General features: G+C 50.4%; 2 protein-coding genes across 8 annotated transcripts in view; one reads left to right on the top strand and one right to left on the bottom strand.

Moving 5' to 3' along the window:
• Window positions 1-17,875, top strand: part of CYSTM1 (cysteine rich transmembrane module containing 1) — a 70,781-nt gene extending 52,906 nt beyond the window's left edge. For all 7 annotated transcript variants that reach the window (XM_055719069.1, XM_055719072.1, XM_055719070.1 and 4 more), the window contains exon 3: window positions 17,425-17,875. In XM_055719069.1, the coding sequence (XP_055575044.1) occupies window positions 17,425-17,531 (107 nt within the window). In that variant the 3' untranslated portion in view covers window positions 17,532-17,875. The remainder of the gene's footprint in view (window positions 1-17,424) is intronic.
• A 1,768-nt stretch (window positions 17,876-19,643) lies between these two features.
• PFDN1 (prefoldin subunit 1) overlaps window positions 19,644-25,333 on the bottom strand; it is a 32,537-nt gene continuing 26,847 nt past the window's right edge. Inside the window, exon 4 of the mRNA XM_055719074.1 lies at window positions 19,644-19,847. Coding sequence (XP_055575049.1) covers window positions 19,764-19,847 — 84 coding nt within the window. The 3' untranslated portion in view covers window positions 19,644-19,763. The remainder of the gene's footprint in view (window positions 19,848-25,333) is intronic.

The following is a 25,333-nucleotide window of genomic DNA, read 5'->3' as shown; positions in this document are numbered from 1 at the left end:
CTGCCTGTCTTTTGGTTGATAAGTTTCAACTGAAGGCTGCACGGTTAAAGCTAGTAATATTCAAATGTACAGTTCCTACCAAATTTATGTGCAGCAGTTTTCTTGAGCCCATGAATATCTGTCCAAGTGATCTGATAGTGCCATTGGAATAATTCCCGGGTTTTACTGTTTTCTGAAGCTATTATATTCTGTGGAAAAACACAGCATCCTCCTTCCCTTTCCCAGAAACTTGTAACTTGGCTTGGCAGCTAGCTAGTCCATTTGTGTGCTGCATCCCCTCAGTATGGTACATTGGTTTACTCTGGCACCCATAGCTCTCATGGGGCTCATTACAGTGCTTGGGACAGGCTCCAATTGGCGGAGGAGGGCTGATAAGGTGATTAAGGGAGCAGAGCATCTTTATATGAGGAGAAGCTGAGAGAGGTGGAAGTGTTCAGCATGGAGAAGGCTCAGGGGGTCTATCCATATGTATAAATGCCTGATGGATTGGAATAAAGAGGAGGCAACTGGACTCTTTTCAGTAATGTCCAATGACAGGACTGGAGGAGCACAAACTGAAACATGGGAGGTTCCTTCTGAACACAGGATGACACTTTTCTACTGTTAGGGTGATCAAACAATGGCACAGGTTGCAAACAGAGATTGTGAAGTCTCCATCTGTGGAGATACTCAAAACTTGACTGGACAATGGTCCTGGGCAGCCTGCTGCAGTTGACCCTGCTTGAGCAGGGGATCTGATCTCCAGAGGTCCCTTCCAGCCTCAGCAACTCTGAGGTCCTGGCAAGGTTGGGTGTGGTCCTTTTCCCCATTGGAAAGAGGAGGATTTATCTTGGGGTTTTACCTTGCTGGTAAGGACGCTTGCCTAGAGACCACGTTTATTCTTGTCAGTGTTTCACAGGCTTTGGTTGTAAAATCTCTGTTCATACATCGTGGGGGTGTAGCCACCCTCTCACCATCAGCATGGGGATGCACGCTGTCATGCCAACTCCAGTGCCTTCTTTCAGTCTTATTCAGCGATAAAGATGCTCATCCAGGCTGGGAAGCCAGAAACTATCATCGCCTCTCTTCCTCTATTGCAGTGAGCATCACTAACAGACCTGAACTGCTGAGAAGAGTCTTTAAGTACCTATAGCTTCTGACTGCATTGGAGTGGCAGAGAATGTGGCAAGAGCTACCGAAGGGGATGTTCTGTGGGAGGGAATGTGGGAAGCACTTCTGTAGAGGTGCCGTCCAGGCACTATGCTTTAGGTGGGAGCTGCTCTCAGGAAGGAAAGGAGACTTGGGGTTTGTATGTGCTGGGTCTGGCACGGTCATGGGCAGATTAACCTGGGGTGGAAAGACATGAGGCTAACGTGTACTTCAGATCCAAACCTAAGTCAGTGCTTTACAGCTATGCAAGGCACTAGCACTTTAGATACTACTGCTGTAAAGTGGGTATCAAAGCTGTATCACTTGGAAAATTGACAGGGCCCAGACAATTCCCTGGAGGCCTTTGCCACTATGTGAAGCTGTCTTTGGCCATTGCACATTAAGCTCATTGTCCACTTACTGTTGTTGCCGTGGCTTGGGACAGTGTTTGCTTGCACTTAGGGCCTGCTCAGGACTGAGATCTGTACACATCTGCTGCATTTTGAGATAACTGCCAGTTGTGCCCCTCTACTACTTCATGTTACTCAGCAGCGTGCTGTGACAAAGGTCTTTTCAAAGTGCTCATTTTTTGGGAAGCTGGAACTTGAGAAGTTCCCAGCAAGAGTTTTTGACTGCAGTGAATCCAAAGGAAACTTGACATAGGTGGCTCGACAGGCTGGACTATGGAGAGGACGTTTTCAAGAACTGGGTTTTTTTCGGTATTCTTGGCTAAAATGGACTACTGGACCAATGTATATAAAAGCATCCCTGGATTTATAGGTGATGTAAGATGTCAGGAATATTCTGGTGTCAGTCTGGTCAGAAGACCCCAATATAAGCAGCAAACAATTGGTGTGAGTGAATAAGAACCTGAACGGGTACAAGTCAAGAGTTCCACTTCCCCCGTAGAAGAGTGAAAACCTCAAGGGGGTCTGCCTTTGAGAAGAAGGCAGCAGCATGGTGATGCTTCTCATCCGCGTGGACTTGAAGTGTAATCAGGGTTTTCCCTGGGAAACACATGTAGTTTTGGTGTGGCTAACAGGCATTTCTCAGTACTGGGGGGGTGGAGGTGGGGAGCAGAATTCCTGGTCTCCCATGCAGAATATCTTGTAGCCACGGAAAGGGATATGCAGAAGCTGAAGAGAGAGTGGGTCTGCTGCTTTGGACAGACTGGCTTTGAGCCAGATCTGCTGTCTTGGAGGCTTAAAGGATCTCATATCAGACTGGATCAGGGAACTGATGACAGTGAATGCCCTCTGCTCAGATCAGGTCTCTGCTCTGCTCGCAAATCTGCGAACCAGCACAAAAGAGTAGGCTGGGAAATCAGAAAGGACAAGTGCCTAAGTCTTTCACTGAGATCCCAGGCTTACACTGCAGGAGGCAGTTTTGTTGTTAAATCTAAGCAAACACAATTGCAGTTCTGCAGAAGCAGCACCTAACCCACAAACCAAAATCTTCTGGTAAGTCTTCAAACTGCCTTCCTGTAGCCATGTGTGGTCCCTGAAACCACCTTGGGAGTCTCCGATTTGCATTGCTTTTGCTGAAGTGGATGTAACACACAAAACCATTTATTAATGTGTGTAAAATAAAGTAGGGGTATAACTTGGTGTTTGTCTGCAAAAGCTTTTCCTTTTTCTTTATTCTCCTTGTGTTAAACACCCTTTTTGGTCCTTGCTCCTTTTTGTCCAGTCTGTCAAACTAGAACCTGATCTTTGTTCTGTGATGCTTTAACGGAAGTCTTGTGAGAGCTTTCAATGAGACTTTGTTTAATGATGACCTCCAGGGGTGTCTGACAGAATGGTTGTCCCTAAAAAAGCTTATTTTTAAAAAACCTGTTATGCTATATATATGCTGTGTGGGTGAACCTCATATAAAAAAATGATGTCTAAATTTAATCAAGTCCTTACAGTCTGCCTAGCTGGTCTGGCATGATTTAATGTGGCTTGTCAGTTCTTGTGGTGTTTTCAAGCAGTTATCTGGTAAGAGCTACTGTGTGGGTGCTTTCTTTTCAAGCAGATGTTTTTCTCTCCTAGATGACTTAGCTTAATCTAATGAATTAAGCTGCTCCAAGTAATGCATTAGTATTAGTATTTCTGAACAAATGTGTCCACATTGAAAACTAAGAAATTTGCTGTACTTAAAATAACTTAAAGCATTAAATTTAATGTGTAGGCAAACTGCAGAGTTGGCTCTTCTGTTGTGGATTGTAGGTGGTATGCTTATGTATGGAGGTAATTATGCATCATATTTTGGTCTTGAGTGGATCACACAGATGGAAATAATTACTGTTGAGCTCTCAAAATCTGATGGTAAAGTAGCATTTCATGGTGACAGTGTTTTTTTTAATCTAACAATCTGTGGCCTGTCTGGAGTAGCAATGGACATAGCCTGTCCAGCTGGCCCCTGGAGAAGAAAAAAAACTCGTATGGCTCACTTTCTGTATTAAAAATAAAGCTGCATCTGAGATGTAACAGGAAAACAGCTTAAAGTTAACACTGGTTTTGTCATGCACACTGCAGAAGAGCTTGTGAACCACTGAACCTTGTTTCAGAAGCTGCTGTTGAAGGCTCTTCAGGCTGAGCAGCACTGATGTGAGTTATGCCACTTGTGTGTGGCATGCATGCTGTAGCCATGCTTCTTCCCAGCCACAGTACCTGTTCCTCTGCGTCCTCAGGAGGTGGGAGCTGTAAGCCCAGACTGGAGAGTTTGGTGCCTTTTGTTGGGGTCAGGCTTGGCAAAGGCAGGTAACACCTGGGCTGGAAAGAGAAAGTTATTACTGTTAAGCAAGCAGTGGCTCTACCAGAAATAGGTGAGAGAGGGAGGATATTGTCATCTTTTCAATATGACATTGAATAGGGGGACATATATAAAGGCTTGTTGGAGGAAGGTGCAGTTCAGAGCAATGCTGAACAAGGAGGACAAGTATGTTCTGCTCTAGACTGTCTTGTGTAGCACTAGTTAGCTATGACGACTGTCTGAATTGCAGAAATCAGCTTGCAGTTCATGCGTTAAGACTTAGTGGTGTTGGCCATATGACTTCCACGTATTACAGCACTGTAGAAGAGGGAGAGTGCAGCTGATAATGGCAGCTGTTGGTCCTTTGTCCCTTCTCCTAGAGTAGATGGAGTCTAGTGTGTGCAAGCTTGCACCCCCTTAGAGTCATGCTAGCTACCACAACACTGTTGGGCATGAAAGGCCTTGAAGCATATATTTCTTCTCCAGGTGGAGGAGCAGTGAGCCAGAGAGGCTAGGTGACTTGCTGAGGTGGCACAGAAGACCTCATGGCCATGGTTTTGGGGTTTTGGTTTGGTTTTTTGATACCTGGGTTTTGGGCTTGCACAGGCTACTGGTAGGAAAGTCTCCAAAGAAAGAACATTTCTTGCATCTTGCAAGGGCTAATAACTGACTTGTTCAAGTTGTTTATTTCTAATGAACAACAGCCTTTACCTTTAGAGCTGGTCATTTATGTGCTGAGTCTGAGGGTTGTTATCCCTAAGGGTATCTGATTCAGCTTCTAGCTCTGTGAACTGACGTGCCAATTTCTATCTGCACCTTCCCTACTGTAAAAACTGAGGGCTGTCTTTGTGTCTTGTCCATATGAAGTCTGTCCAGATGTGAGTTCCTGAAATACTGTAGGTCTGCCATTTGATCTCACACCACGCTTTGGGTAACTAGAGGGAAGTCACCTGCACCAGGACAAAGCTGGGAAACGCACACCAATAGGAGTGTGGTGCCTGCATGGAGCACAGTGTAAGGAGCTGGGCCTTCTTGAGCAGCAGGGGCTTGCCTAGGAGGAAGAAAATACCTCATTCCAGAAAATACTTAATTTCCTCACCAGTATTTTCGTTGTAGGATAATTCGTTATCAACTGGCATAAGGAAACCACAGGATCTGCTGACTGGTCAGCAAGTACTTTCTTGTCTATGTAAATTAGAGGTGAAATGGAATACTGTTGATAATGTTGTGCTTTAAAAAGTGGAATGAGCCAAAGTACAAAGTGACATACTAATTTTGAAAGCCCTAGCTGACGTTAGCAATTTGCTCAATTTAATTCCCACCCCCACCGCCCCCGCCTCCCTGGCCCCGTTGATACATGACAATGTAATGGATGAGGCTATTCCATGCTGCGCCAAAGGGAACCAGTCTCTGTCAGCAGCCTTCCTTTCAACCCAAGGCAAACAAAGCTCAGTATTGCATTTGACCTATTGTATGCACAGGGTGGAAATCTTATTTCTGGAAGTTGATTACTTGCAGCAAAGCCGGCTCTGATAAGAGGAACAGTCACAGTGATGCTGCCTGCCTCCTAATGTTTGGCCAGCTGCAAGAACAAACAGGTCACCTAGATATGGTCATTACCTTCTGCTAGAGGGGTGGATTTTTCCTCTTTCTGGGTCTGAGTGTGGAAAGGAGGGGATCCTAATCTCTCTGGTTAGGCTCTCTTGTACCTTTCAGTGGTTACCCTCTTGCTTCTGAAACCATGCGGTGCTGAGCCTTCTCCAGCAGAGGTATATTTGGAGGGCATCAGGTAGCAATTCCTGTTTCCCTCTGTTTGTTGACCCTTTCCAAGCAGTCTGTCCAAGGATTTAGTTTAACTGTTACTGCACGTACCTTCAGGACCTGCAATTCCAGACGGCTGGTGTCCTGCCAGAAAAGAAAAACAGACTTCACGTGGTAGTTTTCCTCTTACCTGCTTCTCATACTGTAGTGTGCATTAAAATCTGGTGTTCTTTCCCCTCCAAGATTGCTGTATCATACCTCCCTCTGTCCCTAGCTCCTGTCAGCTGACTGCACAAACAGTGGGGGCTGTTTGCTGGCAAACAGTACTCTCCTGGGGCTGATATCTGGCCTCACCTTTGCTGCTTTTTACTCCTAAGGAGGGGATAATCTGAGAAAAGCCTGATGCAAAGAAAAGGGTTTCCAAAATCAGGTCCTGTATCTGAAAACAACATGCTTCAGACGAAGTGGCTAAATGAGGCTAAGACTGGTTCCATAGCGGGCTGAAATTAAATGAGGCTGCTGTTCTGGACAGTCCTCGTCAGCTGGACACCTAGCCTGGGTGTCTAAAGCCTTTTTCCTGCGCTGCAAGCGCTACATAGATTGTGGTTCTTGAGCCCCAGGGGGCTCAAGGAGAGGCTTGCTACCCTGAGTGACTAGTCAATGTGGCAATGTCCCTTTGCTTTAAAACTGGAATTTGTCCCTTCTGTGTTACGCACAACACCCTTGTAAAACTCTTATAAGACCGAGTTTTTGCTGTGTAAATCCTTCCAAGCCAGGTCTTATTTAAATCCAGCACTGATGCTGATTTTCAATGAAAACAGACTCAGGCTGAGGAATGTGCTGTTCTTAGCCCTGTAGTTGACTTGGTGGAAAATGCCTCCTTGATTTAACAGTAAAGTAAGATTTCACTGATTAAAAAAAAAATTAATATTGGAGGAAGTTCTCAAATTCTGTAGTTTTGGGAGATGTCTCTGCATCTGTTGCAGTCTAGAAGAAAACTGAAGGGTGTGAAGTCTGTACTTTTGAGCTGAGGGGAAGCTGGTTTCTTACATGGCGTCTCCTGTACACTTTCTAACCTGTGTAACAGGGTTTATAGTGCTTTGGAGAGCTGACTGATACCTGTTGACATCCTGCAGACACTTCAGTACTTGCTACATAAGGCATGCTTTTCTCCTATGACAAGTGCCTGTAGCCCTGCTTTTTAGAGATGTTGAACTCCATAAATGACGTGTGCCCAGGTGAGGAAACTCACCTCTTTCCCAGCCCTGAGCTCAGCTGCAAGAAAGTCTGCACGGTTTATGATCAGACATAACCCATGCTTGGAGCATATACGGTGTCTAAGTGGGGAACAACTTTACCCTTATATGAAATGTGGCTATTGCAGCATTGGCTCTGGCTCACTTGGCATGCCTGTGTGGTAATTTCCCTGAAATACATTGCCTGTTCAGCTCCCTGAAAGCTGAAACAGCTCTCAAGGGTGACCATGAGAGCTTCTCAGACTTGCAGGAACTGAAAGGCAGGAATTTTCCTAACCTGGTGGATATAGTCATGCAGCTATGGAAGAGGGCAGGTCTGATACCAGTGTGGGTGGTTCTAAATCAGTCACTTCTGCTTGAGTCCAGGCTGAAATCTGGGCTGGGTCAGCAGCAACTGTCTGGTGGCAAAGGGCATTCGCACATTGTACGCACTGGCAGCTTCCTTGTTACATGATTTTTTTGCTCAGGTGGCTCTAGGAAGTACAGCTGTTTACATTTGGAGCTGAGGATTGTGAAATTTAGAATCATAGAATTATTTGGGTTGGAAAAGACCTTTAAGAGCAATTCAGCTGTTAACTTTCTCTGAGAGTTTTGCAGCTTTGGAAAGTATTTTTGCTTGGAAGTAGGCTATTGTATTTCCATCTGGCTCTGACTGCTATGTGTTTCAGGAGCATGCTAAGGTATTTCCTGAAATACAAATACGGTGTCAGTAGAGACCGTGTGTACAGTGAAAGCCTCTGGGCAGGAAGGAGCTGGGGGACCAGGGAATGTGATGTGACAGGTTTGAGGCTGTTAAGCATGAGCAAATATCCTCAGAGAGGAAAAAGAGTAATTAAATGCCTTTTGTGGCAAGGGAGTTAGATCTCATCTGTGCCCAGGCTTTGCCCTGGAGATCTTGCCCTGGAGATCCTCTTGGGGAGGAGGCCTGGGGCAGAGAGGAGTTGTGTTGGCAGCTAGTATGAAAGTTTTAGTTGAAGTCCTGGGGTCCATGTTCCCGAGTCATGTAATCTCTTCTTCTGCACTTGCTGCCTGCATGGGATTTACTCCTGGACACGTGGCTGTGTGAGAGGTCAGGGCTGGGCTTCGCTTCGTCTTGCGTTGCTGGGTCTGCAGACCTAGGCACTAAAGAGTGGCTCAGGAAACAGTGATTTCTAGTTGCTGTCACCTCTGCATTCCTTGGCTTTGACTAACACCCTTGTGCTGACTTTTGCTGTTCTGGCCTCCATCCTGAATGGAAAGGCTTTCAATGGGCTTGGGTAAGAATGTTTTCAAGGTAGAACCAGATGCACAGACTGACTTGAATTAGCAATCTGCTGTAGGCAGCGCTTAACCTTGTAAGAAATTATTATTCAAATGGTGTTGCGCAATTTTAAGCAAGACTTCTTGCTTGCTGGCTGGACAAGCAAGAGCAAAGCTCTTGGTGCAGAAGTGGCTTGTGATAAAACCCGTTTCATTCACATGTGGGAAAAGGCTTACTGGTCCCTTTTTTGCTGTGTGCTTCTTCCCAGACAAGAAGATTGTGGTATTAATATTTCTGGTCTGAACAGTTGTTACTATGGTAAACAGATGTTCAAGCAGGTATCATGGGAAGTTTTTGATCTGAAGTAGCAGTGGTTGGTAAACTGCTTGCTGCTGCTTCCTCTTGTGTGTTGCAGGCCTTGGCTAACAGCTTGTAGCAGCTAGGAGTGTAACTTGTTCGCATTCAGAGTGGGTCTGTGTGCTAGCACACAGCTGGAGCTAAAGAAGTAGTAAACTTCAAGACTTGCTGCTTTTCTCATGCTCCTAGCCCTCTGGCTTTAGGAAGAGGAAAGCCCCTGCAGCTGGCTGGTGCTAGACTGGGCTGACCCTGGTGGTGTGTGCACCTTGCTTCTCCCCAGGCAGCTGACTTCTTGACTGAGCCTGCCCCTTGGCTTGCCTGAAGTGAGCTTTTGCTTGCTGTCTGCCTGGAATACCTAGACAAGGGCCATGGCCCCCAGTGACGTGCAGCAAGACTTCTGGGAGGACTTGAAGAGCTCTTGGGTGCTTTCACAGCCTGCTTTCCAGTGGGGGCTCCCCATGTGGGTAAGTCCGTACCTTAACAATGATATCCGTGCCTGGGCCCTGGGACATGATGGGCTGGTTCTGTCATCAAAGCCAGTGCCCTTGTACTGCAGTCCTTGCAGACCCAGTAAAGTGCTGTGATAAGGAGCACTACAGCCTAAGGTCATGATTTTAGTTTATACCAAATGGGGTGAAAAGTACTGCACTGCTTATGCCTTTCCCTCATGGAGCTAATGATTAACATATCAATTAGGTATGAGAAAAAACAAGATGTGTATGCTTAAGATAAAGGCAGACTGTACATGAAATAACAAGGCATTGTAGTATTTTTTTAAAAACAAAGTGGGAGTTATTTGCACTGGATTGTGCAGGCTGGTACTGTGTGATTACAAGGAGTGCTACCATGTTCAGGGTAAGCATGATTCATTGTGATCTGCCTCCTTTAAGGCTGATTAGAAGACGGGAGGGTCTGCTAAGCTTACACTCTCTCCCATCCTGTTTTAGAAAAAACAATGGAAACATCAAAACGAGCCTAAAACCAAGTGCTGCATAGTGCCTCTGAGGGAAATTACCTTTGTTTTTCTGCTCTATCAGACCACCAGTCCCAAAGTGTGTGGGCTTCTGCTCATAGTGGCAAGGACCCTGGCATGCCATAGGAGATCTTTGGCGTGAATGACCTTGGACAAAAGAGAAGCACAAAGCAGCTAATGAAGTCCCCCATAAGGCTCTCCACAGCAAAGTGGGTGCCTTCTGGCTTGGAGGCATTCAGGCTTGTGACAAGAAGTGTAAAAAACAAGCCGTTCCCTTAGTATTTTGAGTTGAGTTTTGTTGGCAAAGCTATTCCAGTAGAGAACCTGATCTTTGTTAATGAAAAAATGCTGGTTTTTTAGTGAATTGGGAAGACATTGGTGGCTTGCATCAGTAATGTGCTGTGCAAGGCTTTCTATGAAAACGATTTTAAGAGGTTTGAGTAAGGTGCTTAGGGTTTTGTTACGTCGTCCCTTACTGTGCTGTTTACAGGGGAACCTTTGCATTTAAAGTAGCGCTAATGCATAGACTGGGAAGAGTGAATAAAGGTGCTACTACGTACTTTGAATTTCCTTGGGTACTTCAGTCACTGTGTTTGTGTTAGTATTTTGAAGCTGGTGTTTGGTTGCACAGTGTCCAAAATGAGAAGATTGGTATAGGATGTCTCTAGCTGAATGGGAGGCTTGGCCGGGAATAGTTTATGTAACTTTCCTTTGAACTGTTCTTTACCCTGTGCACTTTGGTAGCTGTAAGTGAATTCTTGACCGGCCTTCACCTGTTCTGCTGTTGTTCTCTCCTGTATAAGCCCCACACCCAAATGACCAGAAAAAGCTTTTCAGCATTAATGCTGTATGGCTGTTTCTCTGGCAATTTGTCTGGTGACAGTGACAGAGATACAACTTTCCGAAGCATTGATGAAGCTTCAAAGAAAGTGATCATTAAACTCAAACTGTAAAGGAAGAGGTGGTTGTTTTTATTTAGAGTATTGCCCAGATACTCTCTTAGTCTGGAAACTTCCAGTGGCAACTGTATTTCCTCTCAGACTGCGGCAGCAAACACCAGCTCCTGTGGGCTGGCGGTGGCAAGAGAGCTGCCCTCTGGAGTGAGACTCTTGCTTTTGCTGGGAGAGGAACTGTGCAGTGGAAGGCAATGACTTCTCAAATGTGTATTTCAAATGGTTGTCTTTGGGGCTTGCCTTGAACTGGGAAGGTGAATGGGTTTGGTAAAGTACCATAACCCCCTGCATGGCGAAAAACACAGGTTTTTTCTCAGAGAGTTTCTGCAGAAAGGTACTTGTGCCACAATGTGATGCTGGTTTAAATGACTTCCAGCTTTTAGCAGAAGAGAGTAAAAGGACACTGTCCCTTTCCAGTGCTGTTTCACTGTTCCTAACAGAAAGACACGCCTTCCAAAACCCATGGTGAGTCCCAGAAAGGTCTTGATGTGGCTGCTGTCCCTTCTTCTGTCCCAGTCTTGCCCTGAATTGTTTAGCCCCCAGTTGTGCCTGTGTATCAGCCAGGTCAGTGCAGACCTTTCTAGCACAAGCTGCCAGCAGCAGTGCCATGCAGGCAGCTGAGGGTGCTGGCTGGCAGGGGAGGGGTGATGCCCACTGCTGCTGTGACCCACTTGTGCTGAGACACAGCATCCAATGCAAGCCAGCTGAGTGGCTGTGGAGTGAAAGTGCCGATCTCCCACTGTACAGGCCCAAATTTGGAAAAGCAGTTTTGTTTAATATTTCAGCAAGTGTTTCATAATAGCACTTTATACATGCTTTGAACGTGCTTTGTCAGTGTGTCCTCAGCACTTGGCTGTAGTTTGAAACTTCTAATGGATTAATCATAAATACCTCAGGCAAACTCTTCATGTATGCCTGGAGTCATGGACAGTTTATTATAAATTACACAGGGCAGCATCCTTCTCAAGTCTGCTTTGGGGTGTGGAAGGTTACACGAACCCATCCTCAAGTGGAGTATGCACTTAGACTCAATTTCACTGACTTCTTTGCAAGTTGCTGACTAACTAGCAAAATGCTTTACTGGTTTGCATGCTATGATGGAGGACTTGTCAATAGTGTATCATTTGATGGGTTGTATCTTCTGTAGGCTCAAGTATTGCTCCTTGGTGGCTTTGCGCTGAGCTACTAAAAAGCAACATTGCTTTAACTCTAGCAGTAAAAGGTAGTGGTGGTAGAGCTCTTCCCTGGCTGGCGCCTTGGCTGCGGCTACAGATACAGCCACCTTCAACCAGGTTGAAGATGGGCTTGACCGGAGTAGCTGAAACTAATAACTGCCCTCCAGCCCATGGTTTATGTTGCAGGGACATGGCCTCATCTGGTCAGCAGATGCATGCTGGAGGCTGGCCAGAGCAGCTGGCTAGCAAGGTCTACCTGTGCTCTGTTTGAAGTGCCATACCTTAGTGCTCAGAGAAGGTACCCACTATCAGGCCAGGTACTGTCAGACTAAAAGCTCAGTCCATCTCAGCTGCTCCAGCAAGAGAGCTGAGGGTATGCGAGGCACCCCCAAAGGAGCATAACCTTATCCACCAGAGCTATCCACCAGATTTAGGAGTGTCATATGCTGCAGAGCTTTTTCTGGGGCAGGGAAGGGTGTCAGGTTCCCCTGGGTTTCACTCAGTCTGAAGCTGCAAGGACTTTGCTCTGGAGCGAGTTCTGTGGTATCTGTTCTTGCTGGTGTTTTCCAGAGGTCAGAGTCGCCCTGCTGCCTCCAGACCACCAGGAACCAGTGCCTGCCAAAACATCCTCCCAGCCCCCTTCTGCTGTGCAGATCTGGTTGTCTCAGGGCATTGTGGCCCCCTCAGTTCTGGGTATGGCAATGCCCTGGCAGCAGCAATCCAGCTCTCCATGGCTTCGAAGCAGGACAGCTTGGCACCTGGCAGCCACTTAGAAACAAGAGCTGCCTCAAGGCTCCAGCACAGGGAGCTGGTTTGGAAGTTTCCAGAGCAGCCATGGGCAAAGCACTCTGGGCTGTTCACTCTGAGGGATGGCAGGAGCTGGTGAGCATCCTCTCCCAGGTGAACGTGGGCAGGAGAGCATGGCTGGTACCCCACTCTGGTGAGGAGCCCTTGGCGATCTCTGGCTGTTTTATGTGCACTCTGCCCTGCCAAATAACTGCATGTCATCATCTTATACAGGACTCTTGGAGCATTTAGTATGTGTTTTGCCTTCATTTGTTATAACAGGACCTTCTCAGAGGAAACAAAGCCACCAAAGACCTGTTTATTCAGAGCTCCTGGATCCACCAGGGAGAAAAAGCCCTAAGGTTTTTCCCAGCCTGAAACACGACAGTGCCTCCTTCAGTCCTTGCAAGCTGAACTTGTTCTGTACAGCTCTGTCCTGCCGCTCTCCTTCCTGAACGGCTCAGCTGTATGACTGGGTTTGCAAAAAGGCATCGTGTGGTGCCAGGGCTCACTTCTCACTAGGGCTTGATGTGTTGAGCCAGAAAGAAGGGCAGCTCTGTGTGCTGCTGGGAAGAATGCTGCCTAGCTGAGGAGGGTAAATGGATCAAGTGTCGGGGTGTCCAGCTGTTCCCAGCAGTGCCAGTTGAGGAAGGAAAGTAAAACAGTGCGGGCAGCTCTGCTAAGCCAGCTTCTCCCCTGGATGGCAGGGCACGGTTGTCTCCTTTCCTGCTTCTGAGCAGTCAGTGGCTGCTATAGCCCAGTGCTCCAGGGACCTGACCAGCTGCTTGATGACAGCTTGCACTGCACGGTGGTGTACAGGAACAAGCAGACTTGGGTCACCTCACCAGGGAGAGCAGGCAGTGAATAAAGAGGTACAGACATAATGCTGTATGAGGCCAAACACAAGTCTTTTATGCTTTTGAACGTGAAGGCTTTGTAAGTCTTCCATGCATGGTTTTGAGTGCAAGTTTGGGGCTGTGGGCAGGTAACAGGGAAGGGCCTGACCAAAGTCCTGTCAGGCTTGGGACAGGTTCCCCCTTTGGATGGGATGGGTCTGTGGTCCACTCTTTCAAAGGGATGAAACAGACTCTTGGGTTGCAGAAGGCGGCCAGGGTTCTGGGCTTACAAGTCATTCACCTTGTTCTGCACTCCTTGCTGGTATGGCAGAGCTGCAGCCTCCCCCACTGCTGCAGCACTGACAACAGCCCACAGGGGCCCCACCGGCCGCTTTCCAGCCCTCATTAATTTGGGATAATTATCAGATGTCATTAGCAGGGGCGTGCGCCTGCCAGTGCCCCCCAGCCCTGGCACCAGCACCTGCAGCTTTGTTCCCTCTTTTTTTTTGTTATTTTTTCTGGGGGGTGGGGTGGGGGAATGCCCCCCCCCCCCCCCCAGCCCAGGAAGGTTTTGGTGTCTTGATAGAGCTCGGAGCAGGCATGCCTCAGAGAGGAGGGAATTGCCTTCTCCAAACCACTCCCAGGATGATGTTTGCCTGACATCGTGCTGGAGAAGGTGCTGAGCCCTGCTCTGTGCATGGGAGCCAGGTTTCCATTGGATCCAGGTCTGCTCCTACCTGGAGGTGCCTGCTTTAGCTCTGCAGGGGCAGGCCAGGCCAGCAGCTCCTGGGAGAGGAGAGCATGGGAAACCTCTCCTGCTCCAGCACAGCCTGTCACAGCACTGCAGCATGCTGCCACCTCCTTCTGGGGCTGTCTGGAGAAGAGATGTGCTTCAACCCTGACGTTCCTGGAGCAAGGGCACTACACGTGTGACTGCGTGCTCACAGGCAGCTGCAAGGCCTTGGAGGGAAGGATGGATAGCTGTCCTTTGCTAGCGCCATGCAGTGGCTCCTCTGGAGCTGGGCTGTGCCTGCAGAGCAGATGCCTCCTCTCATTATACCTGTTGGTGAGAGGGATGCTGCATGAGGCTGGGCTACAGGCTGTACCTGAGGGCAGATATTTGCAGGGGGTTACTGGGTTATTTCTCTCTCTGCCCTACCCTGATGGTGGCAGGATTTTGGTATCATGTAAACCAGAGCACATTATCTTCCACTCATCACTCTTGAGAGAATTGAAGCAGTGAAGGAGGGCAACGACACACTTTTCTGAGCACAAAGCAAGCCCATGGGAGGACCAGGTTGATGACGTGAGCCGTCTCCTGCCTGTCAACACCACATGTTCAGCCACTTGACTTAAAGCACTAGCTGCCTGCCTGGGTCAAACTCTTGTGTGAGGGCCCATTTCCCATGCAGACCATAACACAGACCCTAGAAAACATTAAGGAGGGTCACCTGCCTGCCTTCAAAAGTGCTGCACTCCTCAGCATGATAGCCCAGGCTCAGTGAGGAGGAACCAAAGTAAACTGCTCATCTGTCCCTGACGGGTTTCAGGGGCTGGCAGAAAGAGCAGGCAGCACACTGGCCTCGGGCAGGAGACCCTGCTGGGAGAGCTCCATCCAAACCTGGGGCTCCCTCCTGTGCTTTCAGACAGCAGGCAATGTGCACTAAATCCCAACAGCCTGCTGGGGGCCTCTGGGCAGCTCAGGAGGGGCAGAGCCTAAATGGTTTCTGTGCATGAGGTGATACCCCAAGCACTTGGGGGTGTGATCCAGGCATCCACCCCTCGGCAGGTGAAGTGCCTGAGGACTGCCACCTCCTAGACTGGTAAGAGCTGGCTGTGTCTCTGGTGCTGAGCAGACAGAGCTGGAAGTCCCCTAGCATGCAAGATGGACACAAAGCTGGAGCAAGGACTGATTCCTGCCCTGACTTCCCAGGGAAGGAGGCAGTTATGTGTGTGATACGGCTAAAGCAGTGTCAGGGAACAGCTAGTTATTAAAGCAAGCTGACTTAGTGGTGCCAGTCTAAACAGACAACAGCCAGACAAACTGCAAGTGCATTTGTAGCTACGGAAGCTGTCATCTCCTGGAAAACTCTGCCCTGGGTGTCTATCCAGCCTCTCCTGCCTGTGGCCCAGCCAGACCTAGCAGCAGGCAGGTTCTTGTCATCTTCACTATGCTAAAACTGTGGTTTTTGATTGTGCATGGAAGTGCCAAAGCAAGAAACCTACCCACTTGTTTTCCAAGTCAGCTTGCTGCTGATTTGGAGCCTGGTGGATGTGGGTACTGTCAGTGTTCCTTGATCTCAGCTGAAGGCTGTGAGAGAAGGACGCTCTGAAGGCGATGCATCCCAGCTCTGCCACAGCCGCCTCCTGCCCACTCTCCTCACAGCGGCCAGGTGGCTTTATAATCAGGTAGGCCCATCAGCCGTAGCTGATCCCTGCTGTTTCCATGGGGCCTGCTGCCTGGGAAGAGCAAGCTCTTCCTAGCACTGAGAAGTGCTGGCTGGTGCAAAAGCATCCTCTGTCCAGTGCCCAAAATGCAGAGCAAGCTTTCTCCAGCCTTGAGGGCAGGAGGGACACTGCTCTGCCACTGAACTCCTCCCCACGGCCATTCAGCCATTTGCACACAAGTAGCTGAATCTTACCTTGAGACCACCTCCTGCCCCCCAGACCTTTGTCCTGCTGTAGGTGGCAAGGCTTTGCACCAGACTTAACCACAGGACACTGCTGAGCATATCGGCAAAGCTGCTGGTGGCTCTGTGAGAACACATTTAAGAAAGGGCAGAAAATGCCAGAGACAGAAGAGGGGACAAAAGAGAACCAGCAGAGGGCTGGAGGAGCAGGAGGCATTTTGGGTGTTCACTGCAACCCGTGGAGGACTATGGAGCCAGGTGGGTGTTTCTAGGACACGTGTTAGAGGAGCCTTTCCCGGCAGGGACCCTACACTGGAGCCCAGGGGCTGTGCCTGTGTTGGAGCTCAGGCCAGCAACAGCCCCCAGCAGCACCTGGTCTGGTGCAGGGCAGCTGCTCCCACTGGTCATGGCAGTGTGCCGAGAGCCTTGAGCTGCCTTCTCCATCACCAGGTACCTAACGATCCCTCCAAAGATTAATGGTGCCCAAGCACAGATTGCGTGGCAGGGCACCATGGGCTCTGCCAAGGCTGCAGGAAGGCTGGCATGCACCATCGCACAGCTCGGCTCTCCCAGGAGGGGCAGCAGAGGGGAGGAGCTGCTGTGCACAGGCCACAGCACCCGCTCTCCATCCCTATGTGCAGTGAGGTGGAGGAGGCAGGAGGGAGACTGGTGGGTTAGTGTTTGTCTTTGTTCCCCACTACCCAAATCTGTTTTAATCGGTGACAAATTAGTTTAGTTTTTCCCAAGTTGAGCCCATTTTTGTCAGTGATGGTATTAGGTGAGCAATCTTCCCATCTATGAGATTTCTTACCCTCTTTTTCCCATCTTGCCCTGCTGAGGAGGGGCAGGGAGTGAGTGGCTGGGTGGAAGTTTGGCCCCTTAGCCACATCTGACCCACCACCCTCCTCACGTACTCCTTCCCCAGCACCCCAGGTGCCATGCAGGGTCCTCTCCAGCACTGCTGCCTGGGCTGGGTACCTCCCAGGACAGGCAGCTGTGTTGGGCCTGGAAGGGCACTGGCTTCAGCTGGGGCACGGTGGGCACCATGCTGCGGGGACCTCCCAGTGGCTGGGGGCTGTGGCAGGGAGGGTTAGGCACAGTGCTCACCAGAGGGCAGCTCGCTGGGAGCAGACGCCTTACAGGCTGAGCTCATTTTCTTACTCAGTAACTGTATGTGACATGGCAGAAGTCTGGTTCTGGCTGACGTGTACTGGCTGCTTGTGTCAAGATTGTAAGGTTGCACAGTCCCACCAGTCTGGGCCCAGCTGCGGAAGGAAGCAGGTCCCCTGGGGGACCCTTTGCATCTGAGGGGTACTGCAGCAATGGGAGGGGTCAGCGGGTCCTTGCAGGATGCTGCTGTGGTGATGAAATTGTGGCTGGAGGGGCTGCAGCACCCAGCATGAGGAGCTCAGCACCTCCCCTCCTGCAGGTGCTTCCTAGTGCACCAGCTTCTCTCCAGCAAGCGTGGGCTGCCCAAACTGAGGACTGGGGTGCGGAGGGGCACTCCAGCTGTACTGAGGCAGCAGATGTGGCTGGCTGCTGTGGGCATTGCTGTGCTGCTCTCTGACTGACCGAGCTCTCCTGTCCCCACAGTGTATGTCGTGGAGGAGCGGCGGAGGGATGACACGGGGGAGAGTGCCTGCCTGACGGCATGCTGGACTGCACTCTGCTGCTGCTGCCTCTGGGACATGCTGACCTGACTCTACTGCAGCTGCCTCCCATACCTCTCACTGAGTGCTATGCAGGCTCCCCACTCCTGTCTCGACTTCCTTCTGTTACTGTAATCAACACTCTGCTTTGCACAGCCAAGAGTTCCTGTCTGTCAGTCCTAGCGCCTTGTTGGGGTGGGGGGTGTGCTCCTTTATTTTAGTAAAGGAAAAATCCCTTTTTAACATTTCTAAGACTTTTGTTGTAACTTTGAAGAATGTGCTAGTGGTGTATTTCAGCCAAAGGCATTCTGATGAAATGTATATTTATCAGTTGAAATTTTCCTAGTCCTAGAAATGGAGACATACGCAATAATTAAAGCCAACAGTTGATTTTCTTTGCTAGGTCCTGACTGTTTCAATAAATCTGTCCCATAGAGGGTGTGCTTCCCTCGTCGCTGTCTGTTCTCAGCCTCCCACAAGCCTGGACTCTGTGGCAGCAATGATGGACTTGGTTTTAAGCAACTTTGCTGCATAAGTTTGTGCCTCAACCCCGGGCTGGGGCTGGTATTGTTTGGCCTTGCTGTTACCAGCATCTGGGGGATTTTCTGCCAGCAACCTGGTGCACAAGTTGTGGAAGTGAAGTGAAATGAGCAGGGGTGGAGCACCCATGTCTGCCACCACTCACTCTCTTGTCCCACATGGGGCAGCTCAGTTGGTTTTTCATCCCCCTGCTTACTCACAGGTGGACATGCAAGTCCCCTTCTGGGACCAGGGGCCTCTCCAGCAGTTCCTGGGATGGCAGAGTTGGGGGGGAGGGGGGGGGCACATGCTGAGCTGCTGCATGTGCACAGCCACAGCTTTTGTGGAAGGACTGATACCACTCAGGGATTTTGAGCAGTGATCCATCATCCAGCTGCTGCAGTGTATGAGCTTGCAGGGCAGTAAATTAATGAGTAAGAAGAAACAAGGCCACAGATTAATTTAGTGTCAAGTTACAACTGAAGCTGTTTCATAGCACAGCCTACCCAGAAAAGGGATAAAAAGCTTTAATCTGCATAGAAGTGGAGAAACCTGCTGCTGGTCAGCAGCTGCCCAGTGCCCTGGTTAGCTGCTGTTCTCCCTGCCTCATGATCAAAACCAGTCCTGGTGGACTGACACACATTGGCATCGTTTATTGCCCAAAGATCACCAAGGGAATCTTGGACCTTTTTGCAGCAGGGTGCTCGCTACTCCTCAGTTTCCAGCCTCCCTGAAAGGCACCAGAATGAAGAGTGGCCCAAGCTCAGCTAAATGAGGGTTGTGCTCATTGGGACCCTAAGGCTGTGCCTCTGCTGCAGCACCTCTGCTTCCCTGCTCCTGCAGGGGCCTGGGTCTGGCATCCAGGCCTGGTGGACCGAAGGTAGGGAGAGGGCTTGGCTGCAAACCACATGGCAGTGCCACAGCTGCCATGCTGTGAGGCTTCCTTAGGCCTCACAAGGCACCTTGCTGGGTTCCTATGCACTTTTTTGTCTGGGAGTTTCCCCGAGTGAGCACATGCCTCCTGTGGTGCAGCCTGGCCCCTCTGTGCCCCTCTACTTGGGTCTCAGAAACTCAGTTTTGTGGCTCGTCTGAGGCATTACGATCTGTTTTCGGTTATTTAGGTTAGTTAATGAGGGCCCCTGGCAGCAGCCTGGCCCCAGGAGCCTTCAAGCCCCTTGCTTGAAGCCCTGTAAGTTCCATTTCAGAAAAGCACGAAAGCCAGGAGTAGGGAAGGAGACCAGGCTGGTGCACTGTGAGCACAAAGCACAGGGTGGCACTGGCCCTCCATGAGCTCACTGCTGCACTGGGGCTCTGCCAGGCCCATCTGTACAAGGAGGGAACCAGGGCCCATCACCACCTGTCACAGACCTGGAAGTGCCTGTGACTCCCAGCCCTGCTCCACCCTGCCTGCCTCTTTTCCCCCACCACAGTTTTGCCAGCCCCACTCCAGCAGAACAAGGCAGCAAACCTTCCCCAGTGCTGAGTGGTGCAACTTCTTTCCAGAAGGCAAGGTCTATGGCTGCTTTAAAGTGAAAAAGGATTCCCTGAAGGGCACTCACCCCAAATCGTACCGCTGCCTCCTTTTTCTGTCAGATTCCTAAGGGGAGAGCAGCTGCTGCAAGGGAGCAGGCAGAGGAAATGAGCTAAGGCTTTGCAGCAGAGTTTTATTGGAACTGCCACAGAACAGAGCTTGTGCAGCCAGGCGGCAGCAAGCAGCATGCAGGCAGAGCTGCCCATAAACCACCCAGCAGGCACAGGGGCAGGCTACTGTGCCCTCCGGGCCATCAGCATTTCGCGAATGTTATCTTCTGCTTCCTTTACACTCCGCTCCAGGTACGACTTCTTCTGCTGCAAGACAGAAAGCAAGAGGAGAGTTAAGGTCCATCTTGGCAATGGCAGCACGTGCCAGAGTGCTGGGGCCAAGAGCTTCCCAGGGCGGCGCTGCAGGCAGCCAGCTGCCGAGAGCACACACAACTCTACAGGCTTCCTGAAGCAAGGACAGCCATTATTCATTTCCAGAGGCATCCTGGAAGCATTAATATTTAGCCTGGGCAACGTTTACATAGACTGAATTTTGTTCCCTCTGAAACCTCCTCAGAGCTACTGGGGCTGTTGCAACAGCAGAGCTGCAAAAAGTGCGACATATTAACCATAGGAAGGAAGGAAATAATATCAGATCCTGCAATACGTGGAGCCCAGAGAGGAATTAATTTGCTGAGGCCTCGTCATAGACACAACAGCAAAATCCTTTCACACTTTGGTAAAAAAGGCTCTCTTTACCAGCTGGACCACTTTTCTAAACCCAGACCCTCCTTTCTATCAGAAATTCCCTGGCATCATCACCAAATACATGTGTTTCCTTAATCATCTTTAATTACGCTAGGCTTGGCAGGGAAGCAGCCCAAAGCTGTGCATCCCAAGATAGGAATTCAGCATGCAGCGTTTTTTCCTGCTAGTCTGGGTGCTCCTAGGTGACTGGAAAAACCAGCACTTGGCTCTTTTGACTATTTTTTCTGGGTTTCCAAACAACAGACACAACAGTCTCTGGTAGACACCAGGCTGGCAGAAGGCGTTGCTGTGTGAATGCAGGCAGCCCTTGCTGCTGGGTGCAGACCTCCTTTGGCGGCAGCAGGGAGAGCACCAGGGAGAGCACTGTCCAAATGCATTTCATTATGGGTTGGGGGGGACCCTCAGGGAGGCTCCCCAGAGCTCTCCATATGGAGAGCCCTTGGGGGCAGATGCGAGGCTCCATGGGTAGTACCTGTTACATGCTAGTTTGGGGATTGTTGTAGTTACAAGGTCCTCTTCTCAGCAAAGCCTGCTGCGGACAGCTGCAGCACACTGCTCCCACACCGAGCACCTTCCCAGGCCTGGGGAGCTCTATAGAGCTTGCTTTCCAGGCCAAGCTAGGTTCCAATAAGCATTGGCAGGTTTGTTATTTAAATTACAGGAGTCTGGGCCTCATCCTAAAGCATCCTATCCTTTTTAGACTCCACCAAAGGCCACCTCAGCCACAGGCAGAGGTGCCCAGTATGCCACAAATGACCTCTGAAGCCCATCAAAACCAAGGACAATTAAAGGGGGACAGCAGAGGTCCTCAGTATTGCTCAGCCATGCAGGGGAGCTGGAGGAAAGAGTAAAAACAGACTGCTCTGGGGTCCTCCCCCAGCTGCTAGCTGGTTGGAGCACAGCAGCACCCACGGGCACAGGCTGCAGTAAAAGCATGCACTGGCCTCCACCAAGCAGCACCTTCCTGCTATGGGGAGCAGGCTGATGGGGCTTGTACATGAGCCAGAGGACACAGCCACTGCCAGCTGTCTACAGGCAAGAACTGTGAAGCTGATGCTCCCCTGACAGCCTCTCCCCGACTCCTGCAAGCCCACAGGGAGCTGCAACCACTAACCCTGAAGGAAAATTCATTAGCACATGGTACAGTCCTGCTGCCATCACTTCCCATCAGCCCCCTTGCAGCAGACCTGTGCTGACGCTTCTGTACACTCAGCTGAAATGCCCATGCCCTGAGGACATCTCTTCCAGCCCTGTTTCTAGATATCAAAGGGCTTTTATTTAAACAGTAAAGGTTGTTAGCAACAGCTAGGGCCGTGGGTACAGTAAAGAGTTCCTTGTGCCTCTCATGCAGTCCCCAAGCACATGGATCCCTCTTGCTTACAAGAGCTGCTTTTGAGGAAACCACTGGGAGAGGAGGTGCAGCGTGGGTTCCCGCTGCCAACAACTTGCTGACGCACAAGCAGGACTTCTGCCACTGCTGTGCTGCACTCACACTGCCTGGACAGACACTGAGGGATTTCACATCTAAGGAACTGAATGCAAAGGCTGCAAGGGGAGACAGGTCCTAGAAAACCTGCGTGGGTCCAAGCTCCACCACGTTCTACCGATTTAGAGAAGGATGGCATCAGCAGAGCTGGCTTTATATATTCATTTACTACTAAAACTTTTTTTTTTTTAATGCAATTAGTCTATGAAACAGTTCTGGCTTTCTGTCCTCCCCACTCCCTCTGGTGCCCATCAAGCAGCAAGAGACATTTCCAGAAGCAGCTCTGGAAGGTTGGCCCCAGCAGTGACCTCAGGAGAGCCAAGCAGCCCTGCCACCACACAGGGAAGCCTCCATGTGCAGCCAGGAGCTGGCAGGCAACAAACAATGGCTCTGTTCTCCTAACACAGTGGGATTTCAAATGTCCCCTGTTAGGAAGCCACACTGGTGATCATTTGGCCCTGACAGTGCAGGAGCATTCATGGCTGTACAGCCCACACAGATCCCCGCCACCCATTCCTGCGCAGTGGCATTATCTACCCTCCCCAGGGGAGCAGGGGTGCTGGAGCTACACGGTTCATGGCAAAGGGACATGGTTTAATGCCATTTCTTTACTTAAGCATCACCTGCAGTCCCAGGCAGGTAAGGATTCATGGAATTTTTATCTCCCTCTCCTTGGTTATGTAGTTTTTGGGGCCAGAGGATCTGGGCTAGCCCTGACACTTTTACTCCTTCCTCCCAAAAGTAGCCTCCAGGGAGACTCCTCCCTGGGCTCAGGGTGATCCTTGAGCATCGAGGGAAACCCTGGACCCACAGCTGGGGGGCTGCAAACTTCCCGAGCTCTCCCGCAGGCCAGCAGCAGGCAGTGCCAGAGCCAGCACAGCAGCTGGCTCCCACTCTAACTAACTGCCTGAATCAAGGGGGAGCAAGGAGCACACAGTCACGGCATTTTCCAAGACGCATGGCAGAAGCAAGGGGTTCCTTCCTGAGGAGCTGTGGCCTGGTTTCTGCTTTAGTAATCACAGGAGAAAAAAGCAGGAGCTTGCATGCAAACCCCTCCTCACCGCAATTACTGGGGTCTAGACAGGAAACTGTCTCTCCCTGGTTCACCTTCCCAGGGAGCAGTGCTGTGAGCAAGCTGGCTGACATATGCACTGCCTAGTTGCATCAGCTCTCTGAGAGCCCAGAGACCGCCTGACAGCACAGCTCTTAAGTCACCCTGGAGGCTGTTCCGGTCCAGCCAGATCTGCCAGGCTGCTGGTACCTGCTCCCTGTGGGAGGAACACTACCGAAGCCTCCCAAACCCCACCTCCAAGCTTTCCTGAACTGCACGCTTTCATTTGCATTTGATGTTGATTTGCAGCCCTAGTTAACCCTATATTCTGGGCTAGGCCATGGCTTCTAGGTTTTAGCTCATCATCCAATAAGTTGCATATATTTTCCTGCAAAGGTGTGTTCACCACTGCAAGTGTTAGTTTAATTCTCTGTTGCCTGTGCCAAAGCAAGTACAGCTAGCAGTAAATTTACAGTACAGTGCCAGAACTGTACTGCTGGTTTTGGTCCTTCATGAAATCAAAGGCTGCTGCTCTCTGCAGCCTCTAATATTATTTTTACACCAGTAGCTCCAGTGCTGGCCAGTCAAAAGACAGGACATGGCAGCACACTGGCCCTGCACGGCAAGCCACTTGACTTCAGAGGCTCCACAACCTATGAGCTGCAGATTCAGAGCTCCTACCTGCTCCCCACACCAGCGGTGCTGTACACTGCCCCCACCCACCCACCCACCCCTGGGTGCCTCCATTCAGACAAGGTGGTTACCCAAACCAGTGAGAGACACCACTGCCTGAGTCATGGAGTCTCAGGGTAGGACTGAGAAAGATTTGCTCTGGGAAGGCGATGGGGTGAAGTTGACACACACCACTCAGCTCCCAGAAAAGTACAAACTCATGGCTTACAAACAGAGCCATGCTCTGCAGTGAAGCCAGGCAGTGCCTTGAGGTGCTGGCATCTCCCCAAGCAGTTACGCAAAGAGCGTGGCAAGGCAGTAAAGGAGGAAACACAGACAGGCACAGCAGGAAGAGGCTGGTTTGTCAGCTGATGGCTCTGGCTGCAGCAAGGGGCTGATTCTCCCTCCTGGTTCACCGCTGCCACATCAACTTGCTAGAAATTTATCTACCACACTGCAAAATACACCTCGAGTGTTATTGAAACTTACTTAAGAGGCACAGCTTCTGAAGGCCCGCTCAGCAAGGGCACTGTGCACACGCACCCCCACCAGCCTCCGCTGCCCTGTGGCTTTCAGAGGTTTCAGAAATGCAGCTTTGTTCCCATGACCCACACACAGCAACTCCCACGTGGAGGAATGACCTGAGGTTGCAGGTCCCATCAGCACGGGAGGAGCGAGAAGCCTCTCCACCGCAGCAGCAAGGAAGGGGAGCCCGAGGCTGCCAGCATGTGGGGAGGTAGAGGATTTGCAGCTACGGATTTCCAGTCAGGCAGCACACTGCACACCAGCTGCCCTGCCCCAGCACAGGACAAGGTCTTGCACACTCACTTGTCCCCACCACAGTTCTCACCCAACCCCTTATTTGCAGTGACAGCTCTTCAGTTCCCCCTCCTGCCCTGCTCTGTCCCCACGCAGGAGGGGTACTGCCTCCTGCACTGAGACATGAGACCAGCACATGGCTACCGCGACAGGCTAGCAAGGTCTGGGCCACATGCAGAACAGCTGATAGGGTGCAAAACTGCAGAAGATGCCCCCAAAAAGCCAGCACAGTCAATGCCTCTCAGCCTGTAGTTTTGTAATTCCTTTAAGCTAATACCGTTGCCAACAACAGTCACCTTCCCTAGCCAGGAAGGGCTGCAACAGCAAAACAAACCACAGCCCTGATGATCCATCTGAAAACTAGCGCAAAAGGAAGTGTTCTCACCCAAATCTGCTTTCTGGAAGTAGGTTTGCCATGTTAAAGGTTTGCCAGATGGAGGGTGAGAAGAGATGGCCATGAACTCTTCTTCAGGCAGCAGAGCCAATCCCACCAGCTGGACCTCCTAGCACCTACCAGCAGATGTGAGGCTCTCCTGCACCTGACCACAGATGGGCACCATCAGCCTGGCCTTTACTCTTCCCTTCCAGCTCCCAGGAGCTTTCTCCACTTTCAAGCCTTCCTGCAGCCCTCCTAAATCAGGTATGTGGGGTGAGGTGAGGAGCTAACCTGTGGGGGTTTCAGTACAGCTATGTAAAGTAAAAGAGCAGTCTCCCATGCGATCAGAGATGCAGCCAAAAACAGGACTGGCGGCTCATGCAGCCCCATCCAACAGGCAATGCAGGCCAATCTCCCAGGAATCCTTCCCAGGAGGAAGAGCAGCTGTGCAGCTGACAGCCCTGTGGAAGGAGCCGCATGGGCTGGCAGGAAGGACACTGCCAGCCCCAATCCTGCCCACAAGGAGGGCAGGGCAGCTGCCTTGCACAGCCCACAGACCCAGCAAGGACAGCAGGCTGCAGTGCCCACTGCCAACACACTCCACTCTCCAGCAGCAGCTCTGGGCAGCTGCTGCCAGCTCC

The sequence above is a fragment of the Falco cherrug genome, chromosome 8, assembly GCF_023634085.1.
Source record: "Falco cherrug isolate bFalChe1 chromosome 8, bFalChe1.pri, whole genome shotgun sequence".
NCBI lineage: Eukaryota > Metazoa > Chordata > Aves > Falconiformes > Falconidae > Falco > Falco cherrug.
Note: the sequence above shows the minus strand (reverse complement) of the source record. Positions and strands in the feature narration are given on the sequence as shown.